At 41.2% G+C, this 22,515-nt stretch overlaps 1 protein-coding gene across 2 annotated transcripts in view; it reads right to left on the bottom strand.

Annotated features, from left to right (window-relative positions):
- Positions 1-22,515, bottom strand: part of LOC124551323 (26S proteasome non-ATPase regulatory subunit 8) — a 67,333-nt gene that overhangs the window by 5,415 nt on the left and 39,403 nt on the right. For both annotated transcript variants that reach the window (XM_047126333.1, XM_047126334.1), the window contains exon 5: positions 16,464-16,649. In XM_047126333.1, the coding sequence (XP_046982289.1) occupies positions 16,464-16,649 (186 nt within the window). The remainder of the gene's footprint in view (positions 1-16,463; positions 16,650-22,515) is intronic.

Raw genomic sequence — 22,515 nt, 5'->3', positions numbered from 1 at the left:
AGTCCTGCAAGTTTCACAGGAGAGCTCCTGTGAAGTTTGGAAGGTAGGAGACGAGGGACTGGCGGAAGGAAAGTTGTGAGGACGGTTTGTGTGTCGTGCTTGGATAGCTCAGATGGTAGAGCACTTACCTGCGAAAGGCGAAGATCTCGAGTTCGAGTCTTGGCCCGGCACACGGTTTTGATCTGCCATGAAGTTTCAAAAAAGATAAGGTGAAGGTGCATCCTTCATCTGTGGTGGCACTCCGCCTGCCTGCCCCCCCCCCCCCCCCCCAAATCTCTTCATGTGCCAAACTGAGGTGGAGTAAGACAGTAACTGAATAAGTAATTCCTTCTAGCCATATGGTGACAGCATCAGTAATAGTGAACTTGAAAAGGCTAAACATGTATTGAAGACCAGCAGGACCAACAAAATAAGGTGAGAGAAATAATCAGTAGGTGGGTGAGTGCAGTATAGAGCACTATAGAACCCACAATGCGGCTGGAAGTGACCCTCTCAAAATTGGCCCAGCCCCAATCTGATAGTCAAAGTGTTAAAGATGGTAACAGAATCCAGACTCTTGGAGGAAGCATGAAAACCTGTTCAACTTCCCTTTAGCCAGTAGTATCAAGGATAAGGAATCCTTGGGTGTTATACAAAGGGGTACTACCAAAAAGTAAAAAGTTCTGTAGAAAAATGATAAACCAAATATAAAAATAGAAACAGAATAAAAGAGGGATGACTAGGGCAGCTACTGGCGATCTTTGGGTCATTGGAACTCTGGGCCCAGCATGTGGCAGGAGGCACTAGACACCAATTACCCTATCCCTGCCCTGAAAGCAGTTTAAAATGTTAGCTCTGAGAATAAAAACTTTTCTAAGGAAACAACAATCAATTCAACCACCCATATGTTGACCAGCAACATTAGAGGTTACTCCACCAGGATGTGAGCTACTGTCACAGCAAGGCTTTGTAACCACAATATAGGTGGTGGCGGGGTAGGGAGGTGATCTTGTTGCATAATGTAAAACTACAGGTGAACTTCTCTGACTGATGCAGAACTGATGTATGATGGTGGATTCCTTCTGGAAATAATTAAAAGGGAAACGACATGCAGTTGTAGTTGTAGTTTCCTTGATAGCCCAGAGGGGGCGGTAGCCCAGCACATGATATTCCATCACCAAGAAGTGGCTTCATCTGCAGCCATTAATCTATGCCTGGGATCATCAAAGAGAATGCTGGTGAGTAATCTCTTCTCTAGCCAAATGGTCAGCCAGTTTGATCCCTGTGATACCAACGTGACTTGGGACCCAGAGGAAGACAACTGAGCAGGTTGTAGAGCACTGCAGTCCCAAAGAGAAACTGCGTAAGAAGTGCTTGTCTACGTCACTCACTGTGCACATGCATGCAGAAGTACTTGGCTGATAGTTCCCTCACTCGGTATCCTGTAGGACTCACTGGGTGCTGTGCAGGGCAGTGCCACGTAGCTTAGGAAATAGATTCTTCAGTTTTCCCTGCAAGGGTTCAGTTAATTTATAAATTACCTCATTGCAGGTCTTGGGCTCTGCGAAGTCCGTGAACCCCTGAATTTTGATCATTCATACAGTCCAGTCAAATTGCAGAAATACCTTGCAAAAGGTGGGGTAGAAGAGTTTATTTTTTCAACTCGTTCATATGGTTGGAAATATTAGAAAACCGAGTTTTGCCAACAAAATTTCGCTTGGGAAAACTTTCTGCAGTCAAAAAACTTGGAAAATTTCGGCCTTTTTTTGGTTTTTTCGAAATATCTCAGTTTCATTTGTTCCTATCGATTTAACGTCTATTTTGTTTTTTAAAGAGCACAAAATTCTCTACAAATTTGATTCTTGCCATTTTTTTCTACTCCCAATATCTAAGGCGCTACAGCACCTTAAAAAAATACCAATTTTTTCAAATTTTGAGCATAGTGGCAAGGTACCTTATATTTGAACACTATTTTTTCAGTTTCTGTTTGTGTAGTATAAATACATTACACATCATGTTATATGTTGGAATTTACCACCTCACTTTCAAGTATTCAATTTCTCTGTATGCAACATGAGGATTGCTGGGCACCCAACTATTGTGATTCTTACATCACTACCTGAAGTTCACTACCTCAGCCTTGGTATTTGTAAAACTATGAATATAAAAATACATCATTAAGACACACACACACACACACACACACACACACACACACACACACACACACACACACACACACACACACAAAATAAATTGTCTCAGTAAACTGCAATAGGCAACCTAATTAGGTAGGTAATTATTCTTGTGTATAAAAGCCACACAGTTGACATTAAAAATAAGTAGCTTTATTACAATAAAAATGCATTGTCAGTTACTAAAATATGTTGACAGTTCTGGGTGTGTAATACTTGTAATATCACACATTAGCACACTTGAGACAGATATGAGCATCACTTCCAACATTTTGATGGGCCAGGTTCCTCAGTGTCATCAGAAATACTTTTGAGTTATGGATTCAGGGTCTGTACCTAGAGTTGATCCCAGATTGACCTCTTCTTTAAACAGCGAGTCAGCCTCAGCAAGTTCGTTGATTTCATCAGCGGTTTCCTCAACATCCTCCATAACATCATCTTCACAGTCTTCATATAAAAATTTTGGCACGTTTTCACAGTTGACCCCAATAAATTTCTTGCAAATTGAAGAACATTTCAAACCTGCTTTTCTGTAGGAGCACGCTCTGCCACAGTTCAGCTTGCATGAGCATGAAGCAATGTGAAGGGGTGCTTCAGGTGCTGGATCTTGGCTCATTATAACGGGTATTGGACCGTTGTCACTGTGATTCCAACCCCATTTCTCAGGAGGTTTCCAGTTTCCCATTCAACTTTGGACTTGTTGGTAAGTCCGCAATGAATGATGTTGTGCAGCATCTAGTGTAGGTGGCAACCGTGCCAGATTCAGTTTGCTTTTTGTGGCAGGACCTGGTGAATAGCTGGTATCGCAAATGGTCTAGTGTGTGGGAACTGCTGACACCTCCACTATACAATGTGATAGTAACCTGTTCTGTTGCTGTTATTTCTTCACGGGTAGCATGTGGTTTATTGAATGTGCAAAGCGCTGAGGTTAGGTATTCATTTTTCGCAACAATATTGCAGCACTTAATTTTTCCTTGACCAAAAAAAGCGGATGTTGTATCACATCCGCTAAAGGCATGAGTAAACAGAATATATTCACTGTCAAACTTGTAAGATGCAGTGGAAAACCACTTGTCTTCTGCATTTCCTCTTCCTGGCTTTAAGAAAAATAAGTTTTCAATGCCTTGCCCCAAACCGGTCATGAGCACAAGCAGGTCAACATCATCTCCTACAATGACACACTTCCAAAATCTTTGGTTCTTAAAATGACAGATGTTACAATCATAACATCAGAATCATCTTGTGCCTGGTGCACTTCAGCGCTACACTCCAGAAATTCCTTTTTAAGAAGTGTGATCAAATGCATCTTGTTTCGTTCGTTGTACAAGAACTTGTCCTGAGGGACTTGGTTCACCATCTCTGATTCAACCACGTTAACCGAAGAATGTTTTTTGGACCTACGAATCCTCTCAGTACTCTTTGTGCTACATTTGTCTCCCTCACATGGATATCCATCAAATACAATAGTAAACTGAGATCCAAATTGATGTTGCAGGTAAGAAACATAGCATTGGGCTATTGACTTAAATCCAACATTTCGAGTCCAAGTGGATAAGGTACCCTCCATCAAAATTTCGTTTGGCATATGGCAGTCTTAACTGCTTGGTTAAAAAGTCATCAGAATTCCCTTTTGCACATAAGAAGCATTTCTCTTTGAACTTGAACTGACCTTTTTCCTGCGACCGATGTAGCACGCCTGTTGGTTCCTGAGGATGTCGAAGGCTAGCTGCTATCATTCTCTCATTAATGTACTTCTTGTGGCATGCTTCATGCACCATCACTTCACTGAGCGTTTTCAAAAAACGGGTGTGAGTAGACTCCCTGCGTTTAGCACTACAATCGATAAGTGTGCTCAGTCCTTGCTTTTTCACATTACATCCACCACTCACCACAGTTTTTTCGCGAATGAAACACAAATTCATGCCAGACATACTCATTTTCAGCACCACAACAGATACAGAATGGAAGCGACTCCAAGCTGTAGGACCCTTATTGTTGTGTGCTAATAGCTGTCAGCACGCTGTGAACAATCACTAGAGATAATTGCCTTCCGCCCGCCAAAGAATAAATACGCTTTTGTCCGCTAAAGAACAATTCTTACATACTTTTTCTTATAACTGATCATTAACGTCAATCAACTGTAGAAAATATACGGCACCTGCATGCAATCGTATTACATATTGTAACACAAATAAACTTCACGCAATCCGACATGAATGTGTTCGTAGTTACTGAATGTGATGCTGTTTGTCCTGGCCCTGCATCAGAGTGAGATGGTAAATTCCAATGAACAACATGATGAGTAATATGTTTATACCACACAAATAGAAACTGAAATAACAGTGTTCAAAAATTAGGTAATTTGCCACTTTGCTCGAAATTTGAAAAATTTCGATTTTTTGACTCGCTGTAGCTGTAGCGCCTTAGATATTGGGAGTAGAAAAAAATCGTAAAAGTCTAATTTGTAGAGAATTTTGTGTTCTTTAAAAAATAAAATAGACGTCAAAGCGATAGGAGCAAATGAAAATGAGATATTTTGAAAAAACTGAAAAAAAGTCCGAAATTTTTTGACTGCAGAAAGTTTTCCTAAGAGAAATTTTGTTGGCAAAACTTGGTTTTCTAACCTTTCCAACAATATGAACGAGTTAAAAAATTAAAATCTTCTACCCCCACCTTTTGCAAGGTACAGGCTTTTTTTCTGACAGTTTCACTGGACTAATATGGCTGTATAAGAATTCAAAACCAGGAGGCAACAACTCCTATTTGTGGGAAGGCTTTTATTATGCCTTTAATTACAAAATTATATAATGTTGATCAACTATGTACATCTCACTTTTAAACAAACTCCAAAATGTCCAAACCAAAAAACGAGTATCCTTACTTCAGTATTTCCATAATAATAATAACAATCTTCTGGTTGTTGGTATTCCTTGCCCCATGGTTCATGCAGAAGATTCTTTGCTGCCTCTAATTATTTTGCATGTCATGATGCCAATTGCAACTTTAATGTTCTTGGGATGACAAACAGCTCATATGGCATACCTCAGATAAAAGTAATTAACATATGAAACAAGACTTGCTCTTTAATAAATCCACTTACATAGTAATTAACATTTTATCTTCTGGACAATTTTTTGCAATAAACAAACAGATCTTCTGCTAATAAAGCTTGTTCATTTATATTCAAAACTGGTACGAGATTTTACCCTCAATCAACGAATCCAAAAACTTGGCTGCAAAAATCTTGTACCCTCACATCCCAAAACATAGTGTCACTAACGGGCCCAGCAAGTATTCAAGAGCATTGTCAAAAGTCTGAATAACCACCTTTTGCAGCACGGCCTGCTGTGAGATGAAGGAAGAGATATCAGTGAGGTTGTTGAAGGTGCCAACAGGGATGTAGAGCCATGCAGATTCCAGTGCCACGATCAATTGTGCAAGGTTTCTTGGTTAAGCATCCGTGTCACAAACAGCGCAATTGTGGTGGTCCCACAGAGCAGTGCAACAATTAAACAAAGAAAATGCAGTGGCATTCCACGTCACTCCTTATTTAAGTTACAAACGATATAGTTGTGAATAAATTCACTCGAGTTGTCTGCTTACTCTCATAATTACCAAGGTAGAAATTTATTTGAAGATGCCCATCTTGTTAACCGATACACCTTACCCTTCTTTTCTCTTTACATTCATTACAACTCACATTATGAACTGTAATGAGTCTATTAGTTCATCTGCTTGTTACACTCAAGCCTAAGGGGGTGGCTGAATTGATGTAGTTTTGTTAAATACAAACAACATTGACAATTATAGCCTGTTGTCATGCCTCTCAACTTACACCTTCTCTTAATTTGTTGTGCCCAAATTTTATCTCAATGTCAGTGTGAGTATAGTTGCTGGGTGAATGTGAGCACTATTTCATCAGCTCTTCTTTCGAGCTAGAGTTACGTAGCTAAAACAATGATCATCAGTAACATTATCACTTTAATTTTTGTTATACACGGACCAGTCACATTAATGTGACCCCCAGTCACATTAATGTGACCGCCATCTACGTTTGATGTCGACGTGCAAAAGCCACTTGCAGATAGCAGGTGGCAACGATGGATATATCAATCCTGTTCCGGGGTGGGGGGGGGATGCAGGCAACACAGCAGATATAATGTGGAAGGGGAGCAATTTATCTGCTGTTCAAAATGGTATATCATTGGCTTTTAGCGCAAGGGTGGTAGAATTTCCAAAATGGGTAAGTTCATAAACCGTACGTGCACCACTGTGGTTAAAGTATACAATGTAAGGCAAAATGGCACTATTAAAAACTGGTGCTGAGGCAACTGTGGTGCAGCATGGGCAACAGATGATGTGGGGGAATACACGTGCAACTGTTGAGCAGCTGACTGCACAGATGAACCAAGGGTGCCTGCAGTGTCTCCTCACCAACCATTCGGTGAATACTGCAGTGTACGGACCTCTGCAGCAAGCACCTGGATCATGCACCCACGCTGACTGCTGTTCATTGGTGACGAAGGCTGGAATTTGCACGTCAGTATTGGAACTGAACAACCACTGAGTGGTGACAGGTAACCTTTTCAGATGAATCACGTTTGATGCTCCATCGGAAAGATGGCTATTGTGCACGGTGTGACGTCAAAGCGAACACTAGCAGCAACTGTCAGAACGCTCCAGGCCAGAAGGCATTCCCTGGGTGATGCCGTCATTCTGGAAGGCACTATGGATCAATACAGCTATTCATCTATCAATAGGGGCCATGTCCACCTCTACATGCAGATTGTTTTTCCTTGGCACAATGGCATCTACCAGCAGGACAATGCAATGTGTCGTGCAGCGTGTGTGTGTGTGTGTGTGTGTGTGTGTGTTTCGAAGAGCACCAGGATGAGTTTGCTGTATTCAACAGATTTAAACCCAATTGAGAATCTGTGGGATCAGATCGACTGGGCCATTTGCGCCATGTATCCTCAACCGAGAAACATAGTGCAACTGGTCACAGATCTTGAGCCTGCATGGTTCCACATCCCTCTCTGCACCTTCAAGACTCTCACTGTTTCTTCCTGCAAATCTCACAGTGGACCATGCTGCTGAAAGTGGTTACTGACTTTCCTTTTCTTCCTGTCTTGTAAGTGACTCCTTAATTGGGGTTGTGTGTGACTTATCCAACTCTCATTTCATGAACCTCGACAGTCCTTTTTCTTCATCCCTCTTTCTTCCCCCTTCAAACCTTCTGCCTGACGGAGCCAAAGGCTCTGAAATGTTTGTATATGTTTCCTCCTGCCGCAGTCTGGTGAGTAGATTTTTTATGTATCAAATTACATTATTAATGTTCCACCATTTTTCGTGAGTGCACCCATGATGTTAATAACTTGTCTACTGATGTCTCAGCTGACAACCTTTCAGCCCTCCTCAAGGTGAGTCAGTTGCAATATTTTTAAAGCACTTTGCATTGCGGAGTAAATGCACGTGCGTCAAAGATGTCTGTGGGTAACAGCATCAGTCATAGATAAACTTTACGCCTCTGAGAGGAGGGGGGGGGACGAGGCGAGGAAGCAAGCACAGGATCTGCGAATCCACATTGCTTATACAGTCCTTGGTTCAGTATTATGGATGGCATAGTTGCAACATTAGGCAGAAGACCTAGATCAATATTTCCTTAGAGAGCGCAGGCAAGAAATGAGGGGTTTCTACATTTTGTTTTGAGCTGCAAAACCTTGTCTTAGTTGAGGAGGTTGTCAGCTTACTGTAACTCCACAGCTTCCTCGATCATTGAATCCCAGCAGGATACGGCTCCGACCAGTACTTTAACTTTACCGAATCGATAGAATGGTCTGTGGAAATACAAAGATCTGCCACTGCAGATTTGTCGGGCTGTAGAAGCGAGTGTATCACTGGTGTTCTACGCAATGTTCTTTTGGAGTGCATATTGTCTGCTCAGCGTACCGTTTACCTCAAGGAATTTCATAAATATCCGCCTTTCGTAAAAGCAGATTCCAGAAGAGCTGTTGCCATGGGTGGTGGAAGGAAGATGACATCCAGTTTATTCTTCATTATTCTTCTAACTTTTGAAGAAATATTTCCCACATAAGTTAGAAATGCTATGGAAATAGAATTAGTAGACCTGCTCAACCGAAATGCAGGTTTCCAACTCAACACATCACAAAAAACCCTCATTTCACATCTGTGCTCCCAATGGAAATATTGTTCTAAGTCTTCACTGCCTGGCATTTCAACATATAACATCCATAATGAGCAACCAAATATTTTATAAGCACTAAGGATTTGCTAACTCTGCATTTGCTTTGTCTTACTCTTGGAGGCATGAAATTTTATCTATGACTGACACTCATTACTAACAGTGTTACCTTTGAAACGTGTGTTTACTCCACAGTGTAAAGTGCTTTAATCTTGCAAGTGACTCACCTTGAGAATGGCTGATAGGTTGTCAGCTGAAATATCAGTAGAAGATTTGATAATATTCCGTATGCAATCCTGAAAAAACTTCTTAATGAATTGTACGTAAATGTGCCTCAGTGGCTAGTGGGTTAATCCATACAGAAATTACAAACAGACAGACAGGTAGCACTATGAAGAAATGTGGGTTAAGTTAAAAACCACAAAGCTAAATGTTTTGCATTCGATCCCCCGTTAGTACAACAATTTTTTCTGTACTTATCACTTTCTCCACCTCTAAAACTGAGAAAAATTCCAAGTTAAGTTGCAACATGTTTAAGGGTGAATGTTGAACTGTAGCCCCCACCCCATCCACTCCCCATAACTGGCTGTGTAAGTTGGTTCAGAGGTGGAAGGCTATCAAGGGCACCGCACCACGCCAAGTAAAGCACTGCAACAACATTCAATCCAACCTTCAGGTTGAGCACAGCTTTACTTTATTTACACTGTCACAAATGGTACCAAAAATACTTTGTAAGTGGACAGCCTTAGCAGTTACACTACCAACACAGCCTAAGTCAACATACTCTGCACCTGCCTGCCATTCTCCCCTCCCCTTGTTAACAATCAGAAGCACTCTACGCAAGTAGCCGAAGTTGAGAATGCGGCCAACAGATACTAATAACCTGCAACACCTTCCTCCATTGTACTAAGATTGTTAACACCATCAGATACATGTGTCTCACTGACACAATTACGGAGCACCTCATGTTTGTAGTGCTACAAAATGAGTGAACAAATTTAGAAATCTATTGCTAACAACTAAGATCAATACACTTTACATCTAATTAAATAGAACTTCTGTAGGACACTGCTGGACATCCAAAGTGCTTCAGTGGAATGGAAGTAACGGCCAAACAGTTGCAAAATACAGGTTTATTAAACCTTAACCATGGTTTCAACACTTTGATTGGTCATGTTAGACAACACTTAACATCTACCGAAAGAACCACTTTCAACACTTTCCCTAATCACCTCCACTGAATAGGTGACAAACCAACTTGTTCAAAGTGACTCAAAATCAGAAGGTAATTGGAGTAACATATTTTAAAAAACTGTAACCACACATGATTCAAAGTGTGACTTTTTGATGTACAGTATGTGTGGTGTGCACCTGAGGATTTTTTAGGCCAGAGATAACTCACCGAAGGCCTGATGTACAAGGCGATTATAATTAAACTTTCAACCCACTGTAGAAATAACACTACTGGTCAGAATGACATCAAATTGCAACGGAATATTATTGGAGAAGGGGCAAAACATATTGCAGAAGATAATTAATAGTTACAAAATGTAGCAACAAATGGCGCTGTGAGCATCAAAATTTAATAGTAGTCGACTACAAATGACAAATGAATCCTACAACAATGCCTAAGGTGTACGCTTGACATTAAACTGCACTACTCAGTGTGCATGGGTGTAAGATGTGATACTGTTAGTTGTAAAGCCCATCCACCATGATAAGGTCATATCACATCGGATGGGAAAAATCTGTTTTTAATTGTCCTGAGGCCAAAAACCGCATAAAAAGCATCAATCAAAATCAAATGGATTATTAATTTCCATGCAACTGACGCTAAACATGTTCAATATGTTGTCCACAGTTTTCTGCAGAAAGTTGAAATCGAGAAACAGCACGTTCCACAACTGATCGAAGTGTTTCTGGGGTCACGTTCAGAATGTGTTGTGCAATGCATGCCTTCAATGCAGCTAAGTTTGCCATCAGAACACTGAACACATCTTTCAGGTAAATCCACAGATTAAGATTAGGTGATCGGGACAGCCAGGATGTAGGGAAATGGCGGCTTATAATTCTAGCATTTCCTAAATGGCGCTTCAGCAGCTGCTTAAATGGATTTTCAATGTTCGAAGGTGCACCATCTTGCATAAAAATGATCCCATCCACACATCCACACTGTTGGAGATCTGGAACGGCGTGGTTGCACATTAGACACACACAGCAGTTACCAGTGGCGTAACTGGTAACAGTACCGGAAGCACCTGTCTCTTCGAAAGAACATGGCCCTATGATAAATGATGCCGTAAACCTGGACCACACAGTGACCTTCCCAGAATGAAGTGGTACTGGTTGATTTGCGTGTGGATTTTCCGTTGCCCATATTCGACAATTCTGTATATTGACACAGTCTGTCAGATTTAAGTGGGCTTCGCCTGTTCACAAAATCTTCCACAGCCAATCATTATCCACTTCCATGCTAGCAAGAAATTCTAAAGCAGAGGCATGTCTTGCTGGCAGGTCAACAGGAAGCAACTTGTGCACATGGTTAATTTTGAATGGATAGCAAAGAAGGATGTTTCGTAGGATTTTATGTACCACGCTCACGGGTATGTTCAATGTTTGAGCAATTCTCCGTGCACTACACATTTGCACACCACCACTCTTCTCCTCCTGCATTGCTATGGCCACTGCTTCCACTGACATTGAATCAATAGTTTCCTCTGTCTACCAGGATGCATACCAAAAGAACCTGTCTTTTCGAATCTTTTTCTCCAGACCCACGCCATTCATCAGACCAAAGCCTTTTTTCAAACCGTTCAGTGTCCGAAACTTCTGCAGAACAATGTGTGCACAGTCATCATTCTTCTAACAAAGCTTTACAAACAGAGTGCGATCCTGCATTCAGACAGTCGTGGCTAACACTGCAGATGCGAAAGGAGGAAAAGCCATGTACCCAGCGTGTTTATACCAACTGCAATGGGTCGTGCGCACGACAGGTGTTTTCATTTACATATTCTTACACATACAGTGTCATCTATTCATCAATTTCCACACAGTTTTTTTCTTCTGCCGTACGTTTTCCCCTTCTTTGATAATATTCCATTGCAATTCGACGTCATTTTGACAAGTGGTGTTATTTTTACAGTGTTCTGTTAAGTTTAATTATAATCACCCTGTATTTTGTACTATTTTCAGGGGGGGGGGGGGGGGGGGTGTTAAAGTATCAGTCTGTGATTAGTAAGTGTACCACTACGCACTGCAGAATGAAGGAAGAAAATGTTAGTATTAGTTTACTGTAGGAGCTTTCCAGATAGATCCCAGAACAAGTCTCACTTTTAAGTGGTAGTAACACTGCTGTATCTAATGAGGTTAGTAGATTCCACATAGACAATTTGGTGAAGGTGAGTGGTGAAGGTAGATCAAACCTATTCAAATTGTCTGGTGATGACTTGTTAACTCAAAATGAATGTTTCTGTGACCTGAGTGGTCAAATACAATAAAATAATTACATTACTGAACGATCCCTGTGTTCCAGTTAGACAGAATGCGTAGGCCATGTGTAAATTTCCAGATCATGTTACAGTATTAGGGGAAAACTTCAATTTACCAGCTACAGACTGGGAGACACTAGTTTTTAGGATGAGTTGTAATGGCAGGGATTCATCTGATATTGTTCCAAATGTCTTACCTGAAGATTCCTTTCGATACTTTCAGAGAACCTACTAGTGAGGGTTATGTTACAAACACACTTAAACTTTTCAACTTAGTTAATCAAACTTTTCAATGTAGATAAAGAAAGGAATCAGCAATCGCAAGCTCGTCATAACATCACTTACTATGGGCATCAGTTGGAAAGTGAAGAAAGGTAGTACAATACTACTTTTATGCAAGTTCGAAAAGAAGCAGGATTCAAATTATCTGAGCATTCAACATCAATCGTTTGTCTCTAAGACTGAAAAACACTGCGTATAAATGGATGAAATTTGGAAGTACTGGGCAATATAACTTGGATAGGTACGTGCATCATAGGACATAATATGCATTCACAGACTGTGATCTAAAATATACAACAGATTTCGTTTAGCAATACAGACCAACAGCTCTGCAAATCTGTTGCTGACTCTCTTTGAACATGGGAATGACCTGAGTATTTTTCTAGTTACTTGGTGCAGGGATTAGCTGTTGACCCTTAACATAAACGAATGTAGCATACTTTACACAAAAAGATACAGAGACCCTTACTGTTTGATTCTATGGTTGCCAAACAACCACTGGAAACAATCACAGCCATCAAATATCTTTAAGTATGCATACAAAGCAGTTTGAAGTGCAATGGCCATATAATCTAATTTCAGGAAAGAGATTCCAGATTCCTTGGAAGAATTCTCAGAGGTGTAGTTTCACCCATGAAGGAGGTAGCTTATAAAAAAACTTATGCAAACAGTACCCAAGTACTTCTCCTGAGTATGGAACCCATATTCCACAGGATTCACAGAGGAAATTTTATCTTCTCAAAGAAGAGCACCACAGTTTGACAAAATTTCAGGTCAACTGCCAGATGTTTGCAACTTGTTGCCATAATATTTCGGCACAGTCTTCTGTTCGTCTTCAGGTGAATATTGACAAAAGTGCACTTAGCTCCCGAATTGGAGATCTCGCCAGCACATGCATGCTGTATCCAGTTGGCGTTGCACATGCACTGCTTGAATGCATGCGCTTCTGCTGCAAGTCTGTGTACTGCGCTGTGCACCCTTTGTTTATGTCAAATCTATTGGTTTTAGATGGTAAAATCACATAACACTGTTAGCGACGAGAGCATGAAGTGTTTCTATGAAAGGACGCTGGAAACCACTGACAATGGATAAGAGCTTCTGACAGTCTTTTTTTCCACTAATACATTGATGACAGAGCTCTAAAAGTTTGGCATGAACCACAATTTATGTTTCATTGTAGTTCACCAAATGACCAGTGGAAATGCAGTATTCGGCGACAGCGGTTTTATTGCCTTGGAGGAGGCGAGTCGCTACTGATGTTCCACAGTGCGGTCCTGCACAGTGCGCGTTGTTTGCTCTTTTATAATTTACCATATTTGCACGGAAGCCAGTACGCACCTCCCTTGTGCAACTAAGTGGTGTTTAACAGAGCCCAAAAACACAGACTTGGGAAGGAAGACGAAAGATTACTTTAACTTCTTCATATTCTGCCTATTTTTACTGAAACATTTTCAATATACATTGTAGATAAGCAGTTGTTTTCAAGGCCTCATTCTCTTCCTAGACCTGTAGTTTGTAGCACTCTCTTCACTTGCTGAGACAAATATCCATCGTTCAGAACAGTCATTATCACAAATTTATTTATTCTGGTAACCAGTTTCGACCATGTCTGTGGCCATCTTCAGACCTACAAGTCAAATTATGAAATTTTATGTTGTTATTTGCCTTTTAATCCATTGGTTAGCGATGACAACATTCTGTCAAAAGTGGGCAGAGCCTCCAGTATATAAGTAAGACATGCACTGCACTATCTAGCAGTGATTTACCACCAGGAGGCGGCGCCTGCTCCTACAGCATTTTGGTAATTCATTGTTTTATACCTTTGTAGTTTTATATAATTTTCTTTAATGTATGTAGCCCTCTGATCAGATTTTGTATTTGACTTGTAGATCTGAAGATGACCACAGGTGTGGTTGATACCGGTTACCAGAATAAATAAATTTGTGATCAAGACTGATTTTAATAGTAACTATTAGCTTGAAGGTGTTCCAGTTCCATTTGCAGGCTATTAGCATCCAACATGGTATGGGCTCTGTGGATTAACATCTTTATAGAGCACTCGTCACCAGATGGTGGCAACTGGTAGCTGGCAAATACAGGCCTATGGATGGGCTTCCGAAAAACGAAGTGTCTCAGTGTGCCATTGCATTTACATCAACCAAGACATCTAAAAATGGCAAACAACCATCTTTCTCCATCTCCGTAATAAATTTCATGTTTTCATATAAGGAGTTCAGATGTTAAAATCAGGCTATACAAACCACGAGAGCTAACTATAAAAGTGTCGTCAACATATCGCCAAAATACTGTTTTAAAATAGCTGAGGCAAATGCTCTCTCAATTGTGCATCAAAAGATTGGCCAACAGGGCAGACAAACAGCTTCCTATGGCAACATCAGATTGTTCTAAAAATTGCAGCCAACCTGCTTATGGAGCGAGCACTCGCTTCAGCTATTTCAAAACCAAAAGTATTTTCGTAGTAAGCTGATAACACTTACTGTTTGGCCTCATTGTTTGGATCATTTCCAAGAGTTCCTTTATTGCCTGAACTCCATACATGGAAACAAAAGTTACTATGACAATGGAGAAAGATGGCTGCTTGCCATATTTAGACACCGTGGTGCGATGTAAAAGTGATAGCACACTTAGGCATTCAGTGTTCCGAAATCCCAGCAAAACAAACCCATATTTGCAAACTTATAGCTGCCACCATCTGGCAAACTATGGGTGTTGACCTTAATTCACAGAGCCTGTAACATCTTACATGCTGATAATCTGCAAACCCGACTAACAACTACAAACTGTGAAGAATGGATATTTGTATCAGCAAATACATAGAGCCACAAACATACAAATGCCAGAACAAGGAAAAGGATGAGGCCTCAAAAACGAATGTTTACTTACCCTACAACTGGAACTGTTTCAGCAGAAACAGGCAGAATATTAACAAGACAAAGCTAAAATTATCTTTCATCGACCTTTGGAAATCTTGATACTTTTGGGATCTGTTTAGCTCTACTTACAATTGTGCAAGGCAGGTATTTACAGGATTCCATGAAAATGCAGCAAAATATATAAAGCCAAACAACGCACATTGTGCAGGATCACATTATAGAACATAAGTGGCATACCTGTCTCCTCCAAGTCAGTAAGACCACTATATCTAAGCACTGGCTATTTGATGAAACACAATGAGGGAAATATTGTGGCCTGTATGTCACACTTTAGCAGCTCTATTAATGAATAAATGGAAAAATAACTTCCTGAGACTTATAAATCAAGACACCAGCTTCTAAGTAAATTCTGCATGGAATCCTAACATAGAAAAACTTCGTGCTCTGTATAGTCGGCATCATTCTGCAACTTTACTGTCTAAACACAAACGATCTGACATCAATGAGGCAAGCTTTCTAACACGAAGGGTGCGCGCTGCACAGACTTGCAGCAGGAGCACATGCACTCGAGCAAGACCAACAGGATACACCACACACGTGCCAGCTCTGAATTTTCGCCAGTGTTCACCTGGAGGTGGCCAGGAGACCATGCCAAAATACAGCAACAGCAAGTTACAAGCATCCTGCAGCTTGTCCAAAATTTTGTGGAGCAATCTGTAGGCCAGAAAAGTTTTCATTTAACATGATCATGGTTCATCATGGGTTTTGTTTAGTAACCATGTACATGTCACTGAGATGTTCACTCAATTCCAGTGGCAAACAGGGGTGTTGGGCATGACCATGGTGCTACATAATAAAACATATTTCTGGCTTGGCCTTTTGTAAGTCTTTATCTGATTACTGAAGGAACAATGCCTAGCCTGAGCAGGAATTTGCTTTACCACAAAGAAGCACCCACCACTGCCACCTGGCACTTCTAAAGATGGAAATCCTACTCATTTACATTACAGCCTAGATTTGTATCCTCATTCCTCTTACCACAAAAGAGAAAGGCACCACTTGAGGGTAGGCATTTCTGCACTGTAGCAGCTTTAACTGGCTACAAAGAATTCCTAAAGAAACTATCTGTACGGGTATCACAGTGCCCTAATTTTGTAATTTGAAAAGCTGCATTTGTGTTTACTTTTCCATCTAGAAGTTTGAGAAGAAGGAAAGAGTTTTCAAGGAAGAGGGAATTTGCATTATTTTTCGCAAAAATTCTGGCAAGGCGGCACGACCACAATGACACCTATGAGCATGTAGTGTCAGCTGTTAAGTGTGTCACATTCCTTGACTTAATACCATTCACAAATATTGAAGTGTTTTACATATGAAGAAAAAAATCTGTCAATCTCTCTCCTTCCAAATAACCAGTACAACAAACCTTTTCTCCGTATTTCTTCATGGCAGCAAGACTCGCCATGTTCAGCATTCTCGCTGCTTCTTGAACAGATATCTTTTCGTAGGACTTCTCCAAGCAAGTTGCTATTTCATTTCTAATTGTGTCCAGCAGAATGTCAATAAAAAAATTATAATTTTCTGCTGGAACGTTGCCTTTTGCCAGGAAGATCTGTGGAAAGCAAAGAAAAGGAACAGTTATCATGAGCATTAATAAACACTGGCACGGGTGGTAATGATATGCTTTTACCAGTTTATTAGAAAAGCATGTGAATTTTGAAGTATTAACTAAATCAAACAATGGAAAATCGAGGATGGAACGTAGCAATATTATGAGTAGGAAAGTTGCTACTCACCATATAGCGGAGATGCTGAGTCACAGATTGGCATAACAACCTACACACACACTTGTCCATCCTTACACAATCCCTGCTCCCAATCCCTTACCTCATAGCTCATACCCCTGTAATAGACCTAGGTGCAAGACCTGTCCCATACATCCTCCCAGCACCACCTACTTTAGTTCAGTCACTAGTATCACTTATCCCATCAAAGGCAGGGTTACCTGTGAAACCAGTCATGTGGCCTACAAGCTAAGCTGCAACCACTGTGTCGCAGTCTACGTAGGCATGACAACTAATAAGCTGTCTGTACACATAAATGGCCACCGACAAACTGTGGTCAAGAAACAAATGGACCACCCTGTTGCTCAACACACTGCCAAACAAGAAATCCTTCATTTCAATGACTGCTTCACAGGCTGTGCTATATAGACCCTTCTCACCAACACCAGCTTTTTTGAATTGTGCAGGTGGGAACTTTCCCTGAAATACATCCTACGTTCCCGTAATCCACCTGGCCTCAACCTTCATTAGTCGCTGTCCTCACCCATCCAGCCCCTTCCCTGCTCCCATTCCAGCACTACACAGCCATCATTCCTTCATGAACACACCCTGCCTTTTTATTTATTTTTTAATTTATTTCTCTCCTTTCCCACTACTTCCCCTAGCCCCCCCCCTCCCCACCACCAAACCTGCAGCACTTCACTGTGTGTGTGTGTGTGTGTGTGTGTGTGTGTGTGTGTGTGTGTGTGTGTGGGGTTGAAGGCCATTGGCTGAAAGCTGTAAGTGTGAAAGTCTTTTAGCTGTGCCTGCCTGCGGCTCAGCATCACCACTATGTGGTGAGCAGCAACTTTCCTTCTTCTCATAATATTGAGATATATGTAACACAAAACTAGGTGCCAGGCAGTCATATTCAATTACCGTAATGTGTAATAACAATATTATTGACATTATTATATGAGATATTTGGAAGCAAATAATGATTAAATGGCAGAGGTTTCAAGAATTTTGAGAGATGTGAAGTACACACGGTGATTTTGCAAAATGGGGACAAATGCAGGAAAATCTCTCGAGGGGATAAGGTGGTCGATTTGGAGGGAGGAACCAAACCGAGAGGTCATCTGTCCATCAGATTAGGGACGGATGGGAACGAAGTTGGCTGTGTCCTTTCAAAGGAACCATCCTGGCATTTGCCTGACATGATTTAGGGAAATCACAGAAAACCTAAATGAGGATGGCTGGATGCGGGTTTGAACCATCACCTGGGAGGACAGGGAACAAACAAGGTCATATGGCTATGGAGATATGGCCGGAAACACACTGCAGGAGTGTTACATCCACTTCAAGATGGAAATAAAATATCTTTGACAGTGTATAGTGATTGAAAGCACACAAAAACACACCAGGGCAGTGGATATGTTGTGTATGTACAAGTGTTTTAATTCCGCAGTCAAGAGGGCAGTAATGTTGCTCATGACAGTACGTTATCCACAAAGGCAGTGCACTCGCATACCAGTATACTGGGCAAGGTGGCATTCACTTCACTGCTGCTGTGAGGATGAAGAAGAAAAGGCAAAGGGAACAAAACTGGAAGGGATCCAGGAAACCAGGGGAATAGCCAGGTCGACATAAGTAATTAGACAAAGAGAGAGGAAGGAGGGGTCAGAGGGGAAGAAGTGAGAATGGGAGGGAGCACAAATGAAATGTAAGCCCCTGGAGGGAAATTTAGAGAGAAGTCTGTGACCTAAAAATTTTGTATTTATGTAAAATAATACTGAAATATTTGTCACACCTATTTGATCACCATAATTCTAGTATATTTTAATGAAAATGTAATTAATTTCTATGCCAAGTTTACGAATACACTCCTAGAAATTGAAATAAGAACACCGTGAATTCATTGTCCCAGGAAGGGGAAACTTCATTGACACATTCCTGGGGTCAGATACATCACATGATCACACTGACAGAACCACAGGCACATAGACACAGGCAACAGAGCATGCACAATGTCGGCACTAGTACAGTGTATATCCACCTTTCGCAGCAATGCAGGCTACTATTCTCCCATGGAGACGATCGTAGAGATGCTGGATGTAGTCCTGTGGAACGGCTTGCCATGCCATTTCCACCTGGCACCTCAGTTGGACCAGCGTTCGTGCTGGACGTGCAGACCACGTGAGACGACGCTTCATCCAGTCCCAAACATGCTCAATGGGGGACAGATCCGGAGATCTTGCTGGCCAGGGTAGTTGACTTACACCTTGTAGAGCACGTTGGGTGGCACGGGATACATGCGGACGTGCATTGTCCTGTTGGAACAGCAAGTTCCCTTGCCGGTCTAGGAATGGTAGAACGATGGGTTCAATGACGGTTTGGATGTACCGTGCACTATTCAGTGTCCCCTCGACGATCACCAGTGGTGTACGGCCAGTGTAGGAGATCGCTCCCCACACCATGATGCCGGGTGTTGGCCCTGTGTGCCTCGGTCGTATGCAGTCCTGATTGTGGCGCTCACCTGCACGGCGCCAAACAAGCATACGACCATCATTGGCACCAAGGCAGAAGCGACTCTCATCGCTGAAGACGACACGTCTCCATTCGTCCCTCCATTCACGCCTGTCGCGACACCACTGGAGGCGGGCTGCACGATGTTGGGGCGTGAGCGGAAGACGGCCTAACGGTGTGCGGGACCGTAGCCCAGCTTCATGGAGACGGTTGCGAATGGTCCTCGCCGATACCCCAGGAGCAACAGTGTCCCTAATTTGCTGGGAAGTGGCGGTGCGGTCCCCTACGGCACTGCGTAGGATCCTACGGTCTTGGCGTGCATCCGTGCATCGCTGCGGTCCGGTCCCAGGTCGACGGGCACGTGCACCTTCCGCCGACCACTGGCGACAACATCGATGTACTGTGGAGACCTCACGCCCCACGTGTTGAGCAATTCGGCGGTACGTCCACCCGGCCTCCCGCATGCCCACTATACGCCCTCGCTCAAAGTCCGTCAACTGCACATACGGTTCACGTCCACGCTGTCGCGGCATGCTACCAGTGTTAAAGACTGCGATGGAGCTCCGTATGCCACGGCAAACTGGCTGACACTGACGGCGGCGGTGCACAAATGCTGTGCAGCTAGCGCCATTCGACGGCCAACGCCGCGGTTCCTGGTGTGTCCGCTGTGCCGTGCGTGTGATCATTGCTTGTACAGCCCTCTCGCAGTGTCTGGAGCAAGTATGGTGGGTCTGACACACCGGTGTCAATGTGTTCTTTTTTCCATTTCCAGGAGTGTATTTATTAGTCTCAGAGTAAATTGCACCTAAAGATAAAAATCACACTTCCTGAAAATTCCTTTAAAGTTTTTGACAGGATCTCTTCATCCTACATTCAAAAATAAAACTCGCCAGTCCGTAAGTGACATCATTGTCGGTTTCTGAATACTCCAGCTAACATTTGGAGGCCCTCTCGAATTCTGGTCTCTCGTCATTTGTAGAACACTTTTCTCAGCCTTGAGCATCCTCAGTTGGTTGGATGACAAACACATCCTTCACGTTCACCCCATACCACTGAGAATTTCCAGCCCACTGACCATCACTGGAACACAGCATAGCACCAATGGCACCAGTTTTTAGCCCACAAATACAGTTTTAGATAAGCATTTCCGAACACTGTTATTGAACCTTTCATTGGGTATTCAAATTCTCTCATGAGTGAATTTAGTAAGCAAGTTTTTGCTAGCCAAGCCTCTATAGATAGTTTTTGTAACACTCGCTACTGACATGGTAGGGGATGGTTACATATGTATTCATCAGCATTACGCTGGCATTCTGATATTTACACCATAATTCGAGGCCCTCTGGACAAAGAATGATGGGCGTCCTTGTCTGTAGCAATCTTGTGAAAGACTGTGGCCCTTACATCTTTTATCATTTCTACTACATTATTAGTACTTCTTTGTATTCCCAGTCCGTGATATGTTTGAAAGACGCCTGTTTCCGAATTTGTTAGCCTGCCAAGCCCCAATATTCTGTTATCATCAGAAAGCTTTCTCCCCTTCATATCTCCAGTTTCCTCAATCTTGTACCAAAACGCTTTTGTGTATGGCCAACACATTCAAGTTGTAAAACATCTATATTACGTTGTACCACATGCTGGAAAGTATTGCTGCTACCATCAGCCAAATACACGGCATAACATACACCAAGTTTCGTCACTGAACAATTGAACATATTGCTTATACCAGTAACTTCCATTTCTGCTCAGTATCCATAATAATTTTTTTACTCGCCTGACTAAACGCCATTTTCACGAAGTGTTGGAAAATAAATATTTTTTTAAATGTAACTTACACTAACACATTTGATTTTTTTATTTGTTTATTTATTTTACTATCAAACAGACATCGAAGGCTTAAGAAGGAATGTTAATAGAAATGCTTAAAATAGCATTGTAAACGGACTCTCACTAAATTTTGATAAGACACAGTACATACAGTTCCGTACAGTGAATGGTATGACGCCATTAATAAATATAGACCTTAATCAGAAGCATATAGCTAAGGTAGAATATTCCAAATTTTTAGGTATGTCCATTGATGAGAGATTAAATTGGAAGAAACACATTGATGATCTGCTGAAACGTTTGAGTTCAGCTACTTATGCAATAAGGGTCATTGCAAATTTTGGTGATAAACATCTTAGTAAATTAGCTTACTACGCCTATTTTCACTCATTGCTTTCATATGGCATCATATTTTGGGGTAATTCATCACTGAGGAATAAAGTATTTATTGCACAAAAGCGTGTAATCAGAATAATAGCTGGAGTCCACCCAAGATCATCCTGCAGACATTTATTTAAGGATCTAGGGATATTCACAGTAGCTTCTCAGTATATATACTCTTATGAAATTTGTTATTAACAACCAAACCCAATTCAAAAGTAATAGCAGTGTGCATAACTACAATACTAGGAGAAAGGACGATCTTCACTATTCAAGATTAAATCTAACTTTGGCACAGAAAGGGGTGAATTATACTGGCACTAAAGTCTTTGGTCACTTACCAAATAGTATCAAAAGTCTGACAGATAACCAACAAGTATTTAAGAAGAAATTAAAAGAATTTCTGAATGACAACTCCTTCTACTCCATAGAGGAATTTTTAGATAAAAATTAAGGAAAAAAAGAAAAAAACAAAAATATTAAAAAAAATAAAAAAATAAAGAAAAACAAAAAAACACAAAAAATGAAGTTGTTATATTAACTTAAGTATGTTGTTAAATTAACCTAATTATGTCATGTATTGGAAAATTCGACTCGTTCCACATCATTACGAAATATCGTATTCATGATCCATGGAACTAGTATTAATCTAATCTAATCTACACTAAATTACTATGAAATATCCATGTGGAGGTCTTTGAAACTCTTACTGGCATATGGGATGTTTAATCGATTTTTGATGGGCAGGTGGATAAGGAGGATTTTGAAACTGATGAAATGATCTTTAGGCAACACAAAGGGATATAAAAATTCTTTATTTTAAATGAATCTGTAAACTTATATTCGCTTTGTAATTATAGTATCAATATATGATCAGTCTGTATTTTCACAATAGGAGTCTTCAGCATCATTAAATCCATTCTGGAAAGCCCATTCTATTTCCATGCAACACTTCAGATTGTCAATATTCCTCCAGTTACT

This window comes from Schistocerca americana, chromosome 9, assembly GCF_021461395.2.
Source record: "Schistocerca americana isolate TAMUIC-IGC-003095 chromosome 9, iqSchAmer2.1, whole genome shotgun sequence".
Classification (NCBI taxonomy): Eukaryota; Metazoa; Arthropoda; class Insecta; order Orthoptera; family Acrididae; genus Schistocerca; species Schistocerca americana.
The sequence above is the reverse complement of the archived record's forward strand: the minus strand, read 5'-3'. Positions and strand labels throughout refer to the sequence as shown.